Below are 17,567 nucleotides of genomic sequence, written 5' to 3' on the forward strand. Positions count from 1 at the left end.
TGATACTGAACTGTGAAACTGATCTGCTCCAGATTTAAAAATCATTTCCATGAATGCGTGACATACTGGTGAGAACAGTCCGCCGTTTACACTGCTCCTCCACCCCACCCTGCTTCTTGCCCGACACTGTGAATGGTGTCTCGAACACAAAGCGCCAGATGTTGTGGTTCTTCTCAAAGTCGGTCCTCCTGTCCTCCAGTTCTTTGTCATCAAGGTAGGGCGTGACATGTGTCACCTGGATGTAGGCGTACTTCGAGTCCAGGTCTTTCGGATTCACCTGTGGATGCAGAAGAGATTCTTCATCATCTTCTTTTTTTGTTCCTAACAGACCAATGTATAAAAATGTAAAGCTTGGTTTTTCCAGAGTGTTGCATACTGGAGGTATAAGCTTACATGAAAAAACAACAAATGGTGTCCCCCTATATATATATTATTTTCTGGGGTTAAAGGTTACATTAGCCAAAAAAAGAACATTCAGAGGATCAAGGTTAGAAGGTCAGATTGATGCAAGTTGAATATAAATTTTTAAAAATTAAATGTTTAAAAAATTACTATTAGGTTAATTAGTGATTCTAAATTGCCCAAAGGTGTTAATGTGAGTGTGAATGGTTGTCTGTCTCTCTGTGTTAGCCCTGCAAAAGGCTGGCGACCTGTACAGGGTGTACGCTGCCTCTCGCCCTATGATAGCTGGGATAGCCCCCCACACCACCCCCACACATGACCCTGAAAACAATAAGCAGAAGAGGAAGGAAGGAAGGAAGGAAGGAAGGAAGGAAGGAAGGATGGATGGATAGATAGATATCCATATAATTGTCAAGCAAAATGGGTCTACCCATTTCAGTCCAGTTCCAAGAAAAAAACATGCACTTGGCCTGAGGTATGTGACCCAAAATCAGATTCAGGCTCACACTGCACCACTCAAGATCATGAGCTGTCACAATTATGTGCTGGTGGAAGTCACTTGGTGAACAGAAAGATTTTGCATTAGGAGAAGGTCACCTTTGGGAGATGTAGTTTAAACAGCAGCAAAGTAAGTTATGGTGGATGAACAGGTCAAAAGCTCTCTTGCAGGAGAGTGCAGTTTGTCTCATTATTGCCAAACAAATGCGAATAAACCGTCAATTCAATTCAATTTTATTTATATAGCGCCAAATCACAACAAACAGTCCACCCAACAGGCTCTATGAGCAAGCACTTGGTGCCAGTGGGAAGGAAAAACTCCCTTTTAACAGGAAGAAAACCTCCAGCAGAACCCGGCTCAGGGAGGGGGGGTCATCTGCCATGACCGGTTGGGGCTGAGGGGAGAGACACAGGACAAAAGACACACTGTGGGAGACAGATTAATAATAACTAATGATTAAATGCAGAGTGGTGTATAAACACAGGAAGAGTGAAAAGAGGTAAGTGAAAAAGAAATCTTCAGTGCATCATGGGAACCCCCCAGCAGCCTAGGCCTATATAAGCATAACTAAGGGAGGGTTTAGGGTCACCTGATCCAGCCCTAACTATAAGCTTGATCAAAAAGGAAAGTTTTAAGCCTAATCTTAAAAATAGAGAGGGTGTCTGTCTCCCAAATCCAAACTGGGAGCTGGTTCCACAGAAGAGGCGCCTGAAAGCTGAAGACTCTGCCTCCCATTCTACTCTGAAGTATCCTAGGAACCACAAGTAAGCCAGCAGTCTGAGAGCGAAGTGCTCTATTGGGGTGATACGGTACTATGAGGTCTTTGAGATAAGATGGGGCCTGATTATTCAAGACCTTGTATGTGAGGAGAAGGATTTTAAATTCTATTCTAGATTTAACAGGGAGCCAATGAAGAGAAGCCAATATGGGAGAAATCTGCTCTCTCCTTCTAGTCCCTGTAAGAAACTCTAGCTGCAGCATTTTGGATCAGCTGAAGGCTTTTCAGGGAGCTTTTAGAACAGCCTGATAATAATGAATTACAATAGTCCAGCCTAGAAGTAATAAATGCATGAATTAGCTTTTCAGCATTAGTCTGACACAGGATGTTTCTAATTTTAGAGACACTGAGCAAATCTAAGAAAGTATGCACATATTAAATAAATGTTTGTTTAATATGTGCATTGAAGGACATATCCTGGTTAAAAAAAAAAAAAAAATGACTCCAAAACTCCTCCCAGTGTTACTGCAGGCCAAAGTAATGCCATCCAGAGTAAGCATCTGGTTTGACACCATGTTTCTAAGGTTTGTGGGGCCGAGTACAATAACTTCAGTTTTATCTGAATTTAGAAGCAGGAAATTAGAGGTCATCCAGGCCTTAATGTCTTTAAGAGATTCCTGCTACATTCTTACTAATTGATGTGTATCATCTGGCTTCATGCCTAGAATAGAATTGAATTGGTGCTAATACAGAACCATGTGGGACTCCATAATTAACCTTAGTGTGTGAAGACTCCCCATTAACATGAACAAATTGGAGTCTATTAGACAGATAAGATTCATGCCACTGCAGCACAGTACCACAGTCAAGTGACAGCTTTTTAATTAATGGTTTAATTATTGCCACCTTAAAAGCCTGTGGTATGTAGCCAGTTAATAAAGATAGATATTTAAGATTGAAGCATTAATTAATGGAAGGACTTCTTTGAGCAGTCTTGTAGGAATGGGGTCTAATAGAAACGTTGATGGCTTGAAGGAAGTAACTATTGAAGTTAACTCAGAAAAATCAATCAGAGAGAAAGAGAAAGAGTCTAAATAAATATCAGTAATATTGAAAGTAGTTGAAAGTTATGTCTGAGATGGTTATGAACAATTTTTCTCTAATGGTTAAAATTTCATTTGTGAAGAAATTCGTGAGGTCATTACTAGCCGAGTTAAAAGGAATACTCGGCTGTACAGAGCTCTGACTCTTTGTCAGCCTGGCTACAGTGCTGAAAACAAACCTGGGGTTGTTCTTATTTTCTTCAATTAGTGATGAATACAAACACACAAAAATGTGATCCCACCTTGCCAGAGTCCTGAATAATCTTGACATTCTCCTGGCCGAATTTGTCCGAGTACAGCTTCAGGAGCCTCTGGGAAATTTCAGACAGTGGAGTGAACTTTGGCTCCTTGTAGATGTATTCTTTTCCATCCTCATCCTCAAAGAAGCCCTGCAAAAGTGAAAGATTAGAACTGAAATAAGCTGGTAAACAACGGTGCACTAAACATAAAGTGGACCTATTATGCTCATTTCCAGCTTCATATTGTTAAAATTGCACTCTATAAAAGTAGCTTTGCATGATTCACAGTTTAAAACAATCCTTGATTACATTATAGTGGGCATGGATTCTGCCTCATCATTTTGACTTCATCTACAGCCATCTTTTTTATGACTGGAAACCTTTCTGCAAACATAATCTTGTACTTGTGGACACCACGACCTCTACTTGCCAGTGTAGAGGTTCTTTTAACAACCTACTAATACACACAACTTATTGTTCCTCGTACATGTTCCAGCACTTATCTGGAGAATGGAGAGTATGATCATCCGCAACCACAAAGATTACATCAGGACATCTTTTAACCACCATTGTCTTTTCTTTCTTCTTCAGGAAAGTCAGCTTCTTTTACAACCAAAACAGCTTTTTAGGACAACCTCTAAAATTTGCCCAGTTCACTCTCTTTGATGATAACCAAGCATGGCTGAGCTCATGGCTCACAGGATTACTTGCAGTCGTACTCAGAGCATTCACCGCTAACTAACTAAATAACTAACTGTTTATCAATTCTGAGCACTGTGTACTTTAAGCAAAGTGACTGTGGTGATAAAACACCAGAATTTAAAAATGGTTCAATAAAAAGACAACTGAAAAATTTACATAGAGGGAAAAGCATATATATTATATTCATGCATGCATAACAGTTACACAGTGGTTTATTTGTGGAAAAGTAATAGTGTGCGACTGGAAAGGGTTAATGAGTTAGTTAAAAGAAACTTTCAAAGTAAGGATCACAGCAGGATCACATACGGCTTAACAACAAAAGGAAAAAATTAGTGTCTGGTATTTTGCAAATAAAACAGAAAGGGGGGGGCGGGTGCAAAAATATAAAAACTATTGTTCTGTCATTGAGCAAACAAGTTTATATACATTATATACATTATATACAGTGGGTGCCAATGCTCAGCTGTTTTGGATTCATAGCAGGGGGTTAGGAGAAGAGTGTGTGTGTGTGTGGGGGGGGGGGGGGGGTGTCATGGTAAAGTCAGTGAACAATTATGCAAAGTTTGATGGGTCCAGCTTGAACAGTATGCATCTATGGTGTGGATTTGAACATCCTAGCTGAGAGCGTTCTTGAGTTCACAAGATTTTCAGAGAAATTGACCTCTGACCTCTGTTGCCTTTAGGAGATTCAACCTCATCTGGAATTTTTAGTAGATGCATCTATGGTGTGATTTTGAACTTCCTAGGTCACACTGGTCTCAAGTTATGGCCAACGTTGAAGGTTTTGTGGAACAAAACTATGGCAATACCTCGTTTTTTTCTACAGCTACTTGCTAGTAATTTTATAACTGCACATTAGCTCTTAAACAACATAAAGAGGCAGACGTGGAGAAGGACTCACACACAGCTCTACACCTCTGTTCACTTACCGCAGCCTTGGAAGGGAAGGGAAAAGAAGAGAAATCTCAATTACAAAGAGGCTTTTAGTAGGGTTACATTTAGATTCAAAGGTTTGTGTGTGTGTGTGTGTGTGTGTGTGTGTGTGTGTGTGTGTGTGTGTGTGTGTGTGTGTGTGTGTGTGTGTGTGTGTGTGTGTGTGTGTGTGTGTGTGTATAGACATGTTACTCTACGGCACAAAGCCAAAGGTAAGTTAGCCATGTTATGCTTTGATCAAGACTGTGAACTGAGTCAGCATTCATGCTAGACCAAAAATGTTGGTTACTACAGTTATTTACTGAATTTCTTTATTTTTGATTTTGTAAACTTACCTGTCCAAAGAAGGCCACTCTGAAGTATGTGCCAAGCAGTCTCTTTCCACTATGCATCACTTCCATCACTTTAGTATAGGCACGGTGGAGTGTATCATACAGGTGTGTCAGTTTCTGTTCCACAAATTAAGAAACAAATTGCAACAATTGTCACTGGGATCAAGATTTTTTTTTTAAATTTTAGACAAAAAGAGTATTACACCGTGGATTTAAGCTGTGTGAAGTCCAATTGGCATTGTAAACACTGAGTAGTGTGAAAGGTGGGTGCAAAAGTTTATACTTTTTAAGCAAAAACTATTTTGTGGCTAGTGCAACAACATATGTGTGGGCTGAAGACTGTAATCATTTTGAAATCTATAGATCCCAGCATAGGTTGAAGCCATATGGGAAACAGTTTATAAGCACTGTGCCCACACACTTATAAATTGTGCACACAATTATTTCTTTCAACAACAAGGACTTCCCTGGTAGCCTCAACCTGGATGATTGGTTTTGGAGTGAAAAGTTTATTTAAATTTATTTTCATAGCATTTTCATGCAGTAGACCACATCATTTATAGCCTAAGCCAGCTTGCAATGCCCATCCCTGGTTGCAAAAAGCACAGTAATGAAACATTCTCTAAAGGGCCTTGAAAGGAAAAAGTCATTTGCAAGTTATACACCACACTCTTACAGTTTTTGTTAGCTTGGTGGTTAAACGACTGCTTGGTGGCAAGGCCCTGAGGTGGATGAGATGCTGTAGGGCTGTCTTGATTGACACGCCTCTGCATCATCACATGGAGATCTGGGGTGGTGCCACTGGACTGGCAGACTGGGGGGTGTGCTCCAACTATTGGGGGATCACACTCCTCAGCCTCCCCGGGAAGATCTATGGCAGGGTGCTGGAAAGGACGGTCTGTCCGTTACTCCAATCTCGTATTCAAAAGGAACAATGAGTTCCTGGTTGTGGAACGCTGGACGAGCTCTTTTACTCTCAAGGATATTCGAATGTGTGTGGGAGTTTGCCCATCCAGGCGTCCACGCTAAATGTGTTTTGTGGACCTGGAGACGGCATTCCGCCGCATCCCTTGGGGTATCCTGTGGGGGGTACTGTGAGAATAGGGGCTGGCTGGCCTGCTGTTGTGGGCCATTCAGCGAGAGCTTGGTCCGCATTGCCAGTAATATGTCTGACACATTTCCTGTGGGTGTTGGACTCCACCAGGGTTGCCCTTTGTCACTGATTCTGTTCATAATTTTTATGAACAGAATTTCTTGAAGTAGCCAAGTGGTGGAAGGCTTCCACTCTGGTGGCCTCAGAATCTCATCTCTGCTTTTTGTGGATGATGAGATCATATTGGCTTCATCAGGTAGAGGCCTCTAGCTCACACTGGAACAGTTCACAGCAGAGTATGAAGTGGCTGGTATGAGAATTAGCACCTCTAAGTCTGACCACCGCTCCATTGTGGTAAAGAGGGAGGCAGTGTCCCCCTGGATGAGCTGGAGGAGGTGGCTATGGAGAGACATGTCTGGGCTTCTCTGCTTAGACTGCTGCCACCGCAAACCATTCCCGGATAAATGGAAGAAAATGGATGGATAGATGGATGGACGGATTGAATGCACAAATGCACACTTTGCCTGTAACTTGTGCTCACTGTGCAGGTTACCTCAAAGTCTCTGCGCTGTTCGTAGATGGGAATGATAAGTCTGTAGACATCAGCAATGAGCTCATAACGCTCTGCCTTCCAGAGGCCATCAGCACACTCCTCTAATAGCTCGATCAGCACCTCCTGAACACAAACGTAGAAAAATAAATGTAAGCTTCACTAAACATTCCCCTACTCCCTGCAGTTTTATTGTACAACATCTAAGTGATGCACAGAGGGACAATACATTCGTCTTGGATGACGTAGTGAACTTAAACTGAACATAGTGTTCATCCAGACAGATAACAGACCTATCATCTCCTTTCTTTTTATTTAGGGATGGCCTTGATTTCAGCAAGAGGTACAGTTTTAGAGAGGATGGAAAGTAAAAGTGTTTTTGATTACTGATCTGTTGAAAAAAGTAATTATAATATAATAAGAAATCTTAAATTTCTAGGGTTATCATTTTACCAGAAGATCTGGTCTCATGCCTTTGCCTATGCTGGAAGTCTTTGGCCAAGACACTGAGAAGTGGGAATACTGAGTGCCAAAACAAACTGTGGCAAAAGCCAATAGAAAAGAAAGAAAAAAAAAACTTTAAGCTAGCATTCAGAAAAGATCAAAACACTCTAACCTCACTGAAGTGAACATCCTGCATCCCGACGTCCTCCATCATGGCCGCTTCCTCATCAATGTTTGGAGTGATGACGCGGAAAGATGAGCAGCCGTGCCTGAACATGCCTGGCATAAAGAAGGCACCCAGAGAGTTCCAGCAGAAGCATGGATGAAAAACAGCAGCAGCATGAAGCCTTTTTTCGTGATGAACAAAAACTAACTTGTTGAAAATAAGATCAACTTGAAAACAGCAAGCAGAAACTAATGCAATAATGATAAATAGATCACTTGAGCTTTGTCACATGGCGCATTATCTTGCTGGAAGCAGTCATCAGAAGATTTTGCCCATAAAGGGATGGAGATGGTCCGCAATAATACTTAGGTAGGTAAAAAACTTTATAGCATATGTTCATGTAAGTGAGTGGGTGTGTGTGGAAAAAAAGTATATGGCTCACCTTATTACTCCAGAAAAAATAAGTGGGTCAGATTATTCAGTAGAAAATAATTAAATCATCTTTTTATTTTTTACAATTATTGATGTATTGATTGTCTGTTTTAGAGTTTTAAACTAATTTGCAGTATATACACTTTGCAATTTTAAGTACTGACATTCCTCTGATCTATAGCTTTTTATTACTCTCCATAAATCTGTCCTCTGAACACAACAAGACAGTTGATCTGTTTTTTTGAGGTTATCAGTCAATCAATCATTGCAGGATAATCTTTCACTGCTGTTGTAATGCTTAGCAGGAATTCAGTTTATGGTCTGTGTAAATGAGGATCATAAAAAAAGTTGAAATTAAGTGTCAGGAGACCCACAGTCTTACATTATATCCTCAACTCACCTTTCCTCCAGAGATACTCAGCCACCAGAGCAGCAACATGCACGTAACACATAGCTGCCTGCAGGTGAGAAGGACAAAACACAGTCATAAATCAGAGGCTAACACAACAATGACCTACACAAAAAAAAGTCAAGGCATTCAAAGTGATGTAAAATACCTCTGAAAGATCACCATTCTTGTTGTGGATGCGAGCCATACTGTCCAGCCAGGTTTTACGGAGCTCAGGGGTGCTGGTATAGGACTTGGCTAAGCTGTATTGGAGGTCCACCAGCATTTCAGGGTCGTTGTCGTGCTCCTTCATCTGCTCTGTGGCCATCAGCACTGTCCTGATGCGTTTTGTCAGGTCCTTCACATCTGAAGGAAACACTGTGTGCTGCACGAGTACAACAGGAACACTCAGAAAACCCGTGAGAAAATGAAAACGCAAGTGGTCTCCACCTGTAAAACATTCCTGAATTTTATGAACACTAAAGCAGCTGAAACAGATTACTATTTTTGTTTTTTTTAAAGGATAAACATGGGCTAATCAACTAATTTAGGATAGAAAGTAACTAAAATTACTGAACAATTCTCCCTGCAATTTAATTTGCCTCCCAAACTCTCACTCCTCACCTTGATGGTCTTGTCACTGTTGGCGCAGTTGTTGATGATGGAGAGAGACTGCTGGAAGCGCGTACCGCCGATACCGATGACATCAGCAATCAGCTGACTGACAGCAATTACCACCTGGGTGAATAAAGACCTTAAATTAATGACTTGCTGTACAACACACAGGTACATGGTTAACATAAGCAGACACATCAAAGAGGCCGCACGTACTGTAGACAAAATAAACAAGCATATAAAATGTAAAATTTGGACAGACTCAGATGAAACGTTTACCTGCAGGTGTGTTCGTACAAAGGACTTGCGCCCTGCGTAGTCAAAGTTGCTTTTCATAAGGAAGTACAGAAGGTGTGCAGCGTCACTGCGGATGGAGCTCAGCTTGGAGTTACAGCCCTTGAGAATTTCGTAGCAGAGAGAGGCACACATGTCGGCCCGGCCGTCAAAAAAGGTACAAGGGAACTGGAGGACATGGAAATGCAGCTTTGCAGTCATTTGAAGTGGATTTGTGGATATCAATAAATACAGGAGTCAAATCACCAACTTGCTTGTTACACAACTACAATCCAACAAAGTTAGGTCAAGCTGCTTAAAAGACAGCAAAAAAGGGGGGGGGGGGGGGGGGGCAGATACTTCACCTTGTAAATGAAGGTCCTGAGTGAGGTGAAGACCTGTTTGAGGGCAGCCTCAGACTGAGGGATCTGCAGGAAGCACAGGTGCACCTGGAAAACCTTCTTCATCAGGGGATTGTGACCCAGATCTGAATTCAACTGGGTCTGAAAACAGGGGAGGTGACTGTTGTTTCATGGCCAGCCAGAAAATAAAGGGCATCATGTTGGAGGGTTATATGTACAGGCTGTTTTGGTTAATACCTTGAATCCCATGATGAAGGTGCTAAGTGTGTCCAGCACAGTCAGACAGACCTCTGTAGACACATTGGCCTCCAGAAGGCACTGGCTGCTCACGTCTGCTTCCGTATGTGAGTACACTGCACGGGAAGCACATGCACAAAGTCTCTGATAATGTTTTATTAGGGCAATAATAAGCACAGTTACAATTTGATTGCTTTGCTGATTCTGATCTAAGACCAATGATTGTTTGCCAAGTGTGTTATAGTATGCCAGACCTGTTGCTGGTATTGTCACTATGACTAATACAATTTTGCCCAAATTATCCCAAATAAAATGCCCAAATGTGATTTTTACATGACTAGACAAAAATAATAATAATGTGCATATTTTAGGTCATAATTTTTTTAGTTGGCCCATTGTAGGAGATGTGTCACTTTTGCCTAAATGAGATCAAATATGAGGTTTTATTTAAACAGTTAACCTTTAATAAATCCTCTCTTTTGCAGGTTTGGGGTTATGGATTGTTTTCAGCTGCAGTTTGTGCACCTGAAAAGTGCAAGTGTAAGAGTCGTGCTAACTCAATATGTGCGCTGCCTTTATATTGATTCAGTTTTGTTCATATTTTACTTTTATATCCTGGGCCTCTCTCTGTGTGGAGTTTGCATGTTCTCCCCGTGTCTGTGTGGGTTTCCTCCCACAGTCCAAAGACATGGACTTACTATGGTTAGGTTAACTGGCTACTCTAAATTGCCCATAGGTGTGAATGAGTGTGTGAATGTGAGTGGGGATGGTTGTCTGTCTTTTCCTGTACAGGCCCTGCCTGTACAGGGTGTAGCTTTGTCAGCTGGGATAGGCTCCAGCTTTTTTTTTTTTAGGTGGAAATGTCTTTAAAGAAACACAAAACACTAGGAGTCACCTAATGATTCAACAAAATACACTTACTGCCCCCCTAATGTAAATTAGGGACCAATTCTGTTTACATTATACATGCTTCCCTTAGGCAGTATTATTAGAAGGGATAGCATATATTTTTTGGGAGGCAGAGCCTTCAGCTTTCAGACCCTTCTTGTGTGGAACCAGCTCCTGGTTTGGATTCGAGAGACAGACACCCTCCATACTTATAAGATTAGGCTTAACACTTTCCGTTTTGATAAAGCTCATAGTTTGGGCTGGATCAGGTGACCCTGAACCCTCGCTTATTTACACAGCAATAGGCTTAGGCTGCTGGGGGAGCTTCCCCTGATGCACTGAGCGCTTCTTCTTCACTCACCTCTTTTCTCTGTGTGTGTGTTTATGCATCACTCTGCATTTAGTTATATTAATCTCTTTCACAGTGCAACCAGCTGGCTGCCTCTCCCTGAGCCTGGTTCTGCTTGCTCATACGGGAGTTGTCTGATTGTCAGGGTTTCATCTCTATTACTGTACAGTCTTTACTTTACAATATAAAGTGACTTGAGGCAACTGTTATTGTGATTTGGTGCTATATAAATAAAACTGCACTGAACTGGGACAGAGGAAATAAAACCAGAACACCAGTGATGTCGTAGTTTATCTGACTTATTATAATTCATAGATTATTGTCTGTAAAATGATAAACGTGACCTTGAGCACAATTTGGGTGAAGACCCTTTAGGTGATCACTGTGTGCAAATTTCACAAAAATCGGACAAATACTGTACAAAGAGTCTCGAGTCTTGTGAATTGTGGGTGGACAGATTTACAATGGATGCCTCATTATGGCAAAAGATCATTGGTCCTTCAGATGGATTAACTAATAAATATTATCACAGACCTAGACTATATGATTAGGTATTTTTTATTAACATGTTTATTTGCTTTTTCTTGTCATATAAATGACACCCATTTAATTTCAGGACAGGCCTACTGTTGTTAAAGGTGTGAGCATTCTCCAGAGTTCCCAGCTGCTGCAGACGGGTATGGAGGATCCCAGCTCTGCTACGAGACACAGGGAGAGTCAGTGATTTCTTGTCTGGAGCTACAGACACTGCCCCCTCCTGGTTCCTGTTGGAAAGAGGAGAAGCACCATTAACTGTAAGCCTGGATGTATCACTGTCATTGGACAGCCACAGCACCAGTCAAACGTATGCATACACTCAACCATTCATATCAATGGGTGAGTGTGTTCAAAATTTGGACTCGTGCTGTAAGTCAAAACAAAGACACACAAAAATATATGAAATCAAACAAATCATCACTGCAACTTTACGGTAATTTTAAAGTATCACTCTCTGAGGGAAGAAACCACAAAACCAAATGAAATGAATAAATGGTGAATATGTAAGGTGGTTTTAAACTGACAGAGGAAAATAAAATGTTATGCAAACAGAAAGTTAAGCAAAGAGAGAATGTAAGACTGCAAGCTTACCCAAGTAGGAGAAGCCATAAAGCAACTTTCCAACAGTGTTAAAGATGAAAGAACAAACCAAGAGCCAAAGATTAAAAGATTTCAAGTGGATTTGTTCATAATTCTCTGTTTAAGCATGAGTTATTTATTGCCAGCAAAATTAGTTTCAGTTAAAGAATTCAGAAATTGGCAGATAGAACGACATTTACTCTACCTGGCAATGAATCTCTTCCCCATGTATCTGAACTGATGAAGGCAAACTCTGCAGGACAAATGCAGGCTTGGTTATTCACAGGTTAAGACTGGCAAATATAAACAGGACATTCTGACAGCTTTGGGCCGTGATTTACAGCAGACTGCTGTAAAAATTATTGCCACTTTTTTTTTGTTTGGACCCTTCCAACCCTGCTACATATCAGCTACATTATCAGCTAGTCTGTCGCCAACCCATCAACTTCTTATGCCTTCATAGTACAACCCTTTCATCCAAATATGGTCATTTATGGCTCTAAACTAAAATCCCAAATGGCAACAACTGAAATTCCAAACTCAAGGCAGACGAGCAGTCCACAGACCAGGAGGAGACGTCACTACTGTGTCAACATCTTTTACTGGGGGAAGCAGCTAGCCTGGCTAACGTTCATTAATTTGTTTACTAATACCTCTAAGGCTCAAATGTGTGCAATCATAAATAATTTCTTTCTTTACTTACTCTATCAGTGTGAAGAAGTCCATTAGCTCTGAGGGAACAGCTTTGTTCCAGTAAGCAAAAAGGGCCTCTGAGGGTGATGAAATGACATGAAATAGGTTATTTTAGACCACAGCATGTGTCAAAATCATGTAGAATGACTCGTGCACTCTGTCCTACCCTCTGACATGTTCTTGAGGATATGCAGAAAACACATGAGCAGGTTTTTAATCTCTTCCTGGTCCAGTTTGTCACAGCGCAACACAGTGCTGCCCAGGGCTGACGCACACTGGTTCTGGTGAACAGGAATGATGCAGAGACACAGGAAAGGGAAAAATTTTAGTCATCGGCCGTCAGAGTTACTGAAAAAAAAAAAAATCCAACCTTCAAAGGAATAAAGCACATCACTCAAACAACCCAAACTTTAGAGGTGAGAAATGTCGGGTATTTTCTTTAAACCGTTTACTGCAAGATCAACTGCAGGTTTTAAAAAGCATCTGAGAAAATAAGTGAAAAAGCAACAAGGTCAGCCCAACCTTTCCAGAGGTACACTCAAACTCCCTGATGTGGGACACTCACAAGACAATAATTTCAGAGGAACATTAGAAATAGAAGAAATACTTTGGATATGGATATTATACAGATATCTGCAAACCAGGGTATGTTTTAGTCTCTAATCTGGAATAATAAATCCCAAATTTGCAAGACTCTGTATAATTATCCCCAAAAGCTCTGCAGAGGTCACACAGGTCAAACAGAATACTTGTAAAGTTATGTTTTCCTCATGATTTGCATCCACCCTCTGGCCTGCAGCTGGCTTGTTATTATCACTGTCACTGTCCCACAGGAGGTCAGACAGGGGCACAGTGAGGAGAGAGAAGTCCATGGTCACCCTCTTAGTTCCACGATTAAGAGGAGGTGGGACTTGGTCTTCGGGTTCAAAAGGGAGAGGGGGCACGTTGACTGAATGCCTTCTGGTAAATCTCTCTTTTTGGTGGAGTTGGGATGTGACAGAGCAGGGAGAAGGGGTGTGGGAGCACTGGCGGGAGGATAGTGTGGGTGTGAAGACAATAGAAAATAAAGATAAGTGTCAAGAGGGCTGAAATCTTGCTGACACTTGCTTTGCTTTGTCATTATTATGATTCCCACAGAGCTCTGGCCTGCATCATGAAATAAGTAAAACTTGAGCACCATCTGGATTTTATTTCTCTGTGCAGAATGTGCAGGAATACATATGTGGTATATCCTCTTTAATATCCACCAAAGATAATTCACAGATATGGACAGTTATCCCACAGTGACATATTATAGTCAGTGAAACCCCACAGTGGTTCAACACCATGTTAGTTTTTCTAGACAAACTCTAATAATGCAAAACAATCATGTCACTGAACAAACTGAGCATCCGAAATCCTGCTCTGCTTTCACATAGTCGGTCATCAGAGACGCATATATAGACACAAAAGCAAAAAATACTTTTGTTTTTAATTTGATATAAATTAGGACTCATAACTAAGGATTGACACAGTTTATTGGTCGTTTACTTTGCAGATTAAGTGGTCCCCTACCTTCTCCAGAGAGTTGGTCTTGTCACTGCTCTTGTCCAGCAGGCTGTTCCCAGAGTCGGTGGAGACCAGAGAGCCTCTGGAGTCTGCGTGGTGAACTGAGCCGGCGTTGGTAGTGGAACTTTGAGGAGAGGCTGCGGAGGGACCACAAAAAGAAACTTTACATTTGTGATCATGTTGCAAAATCACTGAACTATGATGAAAGGCGGCTTTTGTTAATTCTAAAAGATATTTTGAATGCTGTGTCCAAATTTGACACATTTTCATTACTCAGTAAAAAGACTCTATGTCCTTTCATTGTTGAGATAGAGGAAAAGGGAAACACCTGTTCCAGAGATGACCCCAAACACGTCTTTATGCAGAGCGTTCTCTATGCAGCTGCCAGCTTTCTGAGGAGTCACCATTGAGGTCTGCACCAGAGAGTCCTCCCTCGTGTTCTGGAACAGAAAGCAAAAGTGAGCTGGTTTCACTCCACAACTAAAATTACTGTTGAAGTGTTTTAGTACTTGAAGAGATTAAAGAGACACTACAGAACAGGCAAGCTACCATTCAGTTTACAACCACTAGGTGTCAGGCTTACATTATTATTGCTGAGAGAAGCTGACTCCTTGATGTCAAGTCTATAAACATTCTCCTGGAGCAGGCCAAACAGTGGGAGGTAGAGAGTGGCAAGTCTGGCCTGTTGGCTCTGGAATGATAATTTAATAATTTAAAGTTGTCTAATAAGAAATTACTATTTGCCATACTGGTTAAATTACGACACATCCTTCTATGAGAATACGGCTGAAGAACAGATAGTGGCCCGAAGCTGCAGAACTTACTTTTGCAGCGTAGCGGTCATCAAATGTGTGTTTGATCATCAGTCCCTTGAGCACCTGAATGGCAATCTGACGAATTTCCCTGTACTCCTGAAGCGCAGCACCCACCTCCCTGAGCAGCAGGCCCACCAGGAAGTGATTTCGACAGAATTCATCAGTCAGCGAGTAGTCCAGCTGGATATCTGTAGGCATACAGCAGCAGAAATAATTTATGATATGGTAGAAGGAACCGGATTCAAAAGGCAAGCACAAAAACAGATGCACTTTATAGATGAAGTCAGTGAAAACTGTATCTTCTTTACCTTGGAACCTCTGTATTCTGCCTTTCCAGAAAGGCATGGGCAGATTTAAAGGGACATAGTGCTCATGGTTGCAGACCTCCCGCAGGAACTCAAACTTAAATTCATATAAGGTCTATGAGGAACATAAGAGAATGTACACTTTATGGTTTTACATTAGCTTTAACTTTATATTTAACTTGTATCAAATCTTTAAAGACTTCATTTATCAGCAGAGCCTGTTAACCTTGGGGTCTCCAGGCACAAAGCAGTTCATGTAGTTGTTGATCTGCTTAAACACGAAGCCTCTGTTCATGAAGGTGAAACAGCGCTGTGTGAAAAGGGAACAGGTACTTCATTTTCTTTGAGTTGAACTGAATTATTGTGTCATTTTAATAGTAATCAAAAATAAACAATATGAAGTAAGTAGTACAGAATATAAAAGCAATTGATGTTTTCATGTGCAACCTCAAACCGACCTTGATGAAAACTGCCAGGCTGTGGTTGGCATTGCGAGCCGCATCGAGATTGTCCTTGTATTTCTGGGTGATGTGTGGCATCAGCATATTAACCAGAGTCTCCACTGTGTGGTAGTAGGACGCAGAAAAACGCTGGTTCCTGGAGACCTGGACATACGAGGGCAAACCAAGAAAAAGAGGAGGATTTGGAGCAGTCAGGTTTGTAAGGGAATGCCTTAAGTACAAAGAAAAGCCTTAACAACAGATCTACCTTGACCTTCCCACGCTCTACCAGATAATGAGCCATTGATTTTACCAGAGCTTCAAAGAAGTACCAGGAGTGCTGCAACACAAAACAGAGGGTCAGTGAAAGGAAAATAAGATTCATTTATAAAATGTTATTGAAAGTCTAAAAATATTCTTTTCTTTTTCTGCTTTTTGCCTTTTTACAGCTCTAAATGTAGGTTACCTTCAGCAGCTTGTTGCTAGTCAGGAAGTCTGTTGATGGCTTGAGAATGGCCGTCATGGCTTTTGCCAGCTCCTCATGAACACTTTTTGCACTGGTGAAGGAATAAGCTTCTGGCTTCAACACAAACTGAGCGCAGAGAGGGGGGGTGGGGAGGTACTGTAATCAGACTCTGGAACACTGGATATCATCGTCACCAAAAAAACATTAATAAGACAAAACATCACCTTCACATAAGATCTCAGGTAATGCTCAAGTCCCTCTTCGTGGCACTGTGCTACCACATGAACCATCACCCTGGGAAGAAGAGAAACGAGGAGACATGCTGGAAGCCAAAGGTAGAAACGACATATATTCATTCTAAGGACCTGACACCTCATTTACACACTGCCTGTAGAGCTTCAAAGACGTGTCATATACAAGCGATACATGCACATACACAGAGCATGCAAGTGATATGTAAGTGTCTAATGAAAAAACGTATACAGGCTAATGAAAGAGAAGTAGTGTAGGAGGCTTTGGAATGAAAACCAGATGAAAGTAATATTATAATTTTCTGCAGATGAAGTTGGTTAAAAGAGACCAAAATCTTTCTGTATCACAGCTCTCTGCTGCTGAAAAAAAGAGCTGTTTCATGCATTTGGATGCACGTGTGCTTCTTGCCTGGTCACGTTCACGGCCACATCCTCGTGTGTGGCTCTGGTCAGGACACAGAAGAGCTGGTTGAGAATGGTAGGCAGAAAGTTTACCATCACATGACCTTCCATTGCATGGAGACTCTATGGGGGGGGGGGGGGTAAGAAGAAACAAACTCAGTGACTGTAGACTCTTACTCGTCAGGCTTCCTTAAATGTTAGATAAAAAAGAGGGGGGCACGAGCAAAAGGGTGTGTTCCACTTTCCTCGGGGCATTAGAGGTAAATGAAGCTCTAAATACCTTCAGATATTTAACAAGCTCTCCCTCCGAGGCTTGTTCTGACATCTCCATGCTTTGACAGTGCTGGAAGAAGTTGTGCAAGTGCTGATCCTAATGGAAACATGTTATGTTAACACATATCTCACACTGACTTTAAGGCTATTTGGATGTCTTTTTTTTTATTGAGAAAACTGCTGTAAGTAGGCAGGTGAAATGAACTGAATATAATGGATATATGTGTGTACATGTATGTGTGTGTGCACACCTGAGTGTTAACTGTGGAAACAAGATGTGTTGAGACTTTGAACAGGGGCTTTCCTCCATCTACCCATTTCATCTCCAAGCCAGAGTGCTGCAACAAGTAGGCAACTAATTACTGCACTGCATACAATGTATAAACTGCAGTACAAGAAATATAAATAGTGCTATCACTAACAATGATGATAACCCCTATACCACTCTATCAATCAATATCTCAAATGTACATACTACAGTATACTACCTCTGACTGCAGATAGTTGAGTTGTAACTTACTACATTCACTATA

The 17,567-nt window shown here is 41.3% G+C and overlaps 1 protein-coding gene across 4 annotated transcripts in view; it reads right to left on the minus strand.

The window, feature by feature from the left end:
* LOC115793449 (dedicator of cytokinesis protein 9-like) overlaps positions 1 to 17,567 on the minus strand; it is a 57,338-nt gene that overhangs the window by 3,274 nt on the left and 36,497 nt on the right. The window contains exons 21-49 of one of the 4 annotated variants that reach the window (XM_030748471.1): positions 17,286 to 17,372; positions 17,042 to 17,131; positions 16,769 to 16,884; positions 16,333 to 16,402; positions 16,109 to 16,234; positions 15,911 to 15,982; positions 15,661 to 15,807; positions 15,429 to 15,512; positions 15,206 to 15,317; positions 14,907 to 15,085; positions 14,666 to 14,773; positions 14,411 to 14,522; positions 14,089 to 14,219; positions 12,701 to 12,815; positions 12,545 to 12,611; positions 12,047 to 12,094; positions 11,353 to 11,489; positions 9,489 to 9,604; positions 9,255 to 9,392; positions 8,896 to 9,078; positions 8,626 to 8,739; positions 8,171 to 8,386; positions 8,014 to 8,071; positions 7,188 to 7,294; positions 6,575 to 6,697; positions 4,932 to 5,045; positions 4,593 to 4,598; positions 2,965 to 3,111; positions 67 to 277 (exon numbers count right to left, since the gene is read on the minus strand). In XM_030748471.1, coding sequence (XP_030604331.1) covers positions 67 to 277; positions 2,965 to 3,111; positions 4,593 to 4,598; positions 4,932 to 5,045; positions 6,575 to 6,697; positions 7,188 to 7,294; positions 8,014 to 8,071; positions 8,171 to 8,386; positions 8,626 to 8,739; positions 8,896 to 9,078; positions 9,255 to 9,392; positions 9,489 to 9,604; positions 11,353 to 11,489; positions 12,047 to 12,094; positions 12,545 to 12,611; positions 12,701 to 12,815; positions 14,089 to 14,219; positions 14,411 to 14,522; positions 14,666 to 14,773; positions 14,907 to 15,085; positions 15,206 to 15,317; positions 15,429 to 15,512; positions 15,661 to 15,807; positions 15,911 to 15,982; positions 16,109 to 16,234; positions 16,333 to 16,402; positions 16,769 to 16,884; positions 17,042 to 17,131; positions 17,286 to 17,372 — 3,334 coding nt within the window. Of the gene's footprint in view, positions 1 to 66; positions 278 to 2,964; positions 3,112 to 4,592; positions 4,599 to 4,931; positions 5,046 to 6,574; positions 6,698 to 7,187; positions 7,295 to 8,013; positions 8,072 to 8,170; positions 8,387 to 8,625; positions 8,740 to 8,895; positions 9,079 to 9,254; positions 9,393 to 9,488; positions 9,605 to 11,352; positions 11,490 to 12,046; positions 12,095 to 12,544; positions 12,612 to 12,700; positions 12,816 to 14,088; positions 14,220 to 14,410; positions 14,523 to 14,665; positions 14,774 to 14,906; positions 15,318 to 15,428; positions 15,513 to 15,660; positions 15,808 to 15,910; positions 15,983 to 16,108; positions 16,235 to 16,332; positions 16,403 to 16,768; positions 16,885 to 17,041; positions 17,132 to 17,285; positions 17,373 to 17,567 lie in introns of all 4 variants that reach the window. The other 3 variants (XM_030748462.1, XM_030748477.1, XM_030748452.1) reach the window with 3 other exon arrangements.

This window comes from Archocentrus centrarchus, chromosome 2 (assembly GCF_007364275.1).
Source record: "Archocentrus centrarchus isolate MPI-CPG fArcCen1 chromosome 2, fArcCen1, whole genome shotgun sequence".
Lineage (NCBI taxonomy): Eukaryota > Metazoa > Chordata > Actinopteri > Cichliformes > Cichlidae > Archocentrus > Archocentrus centrarchus.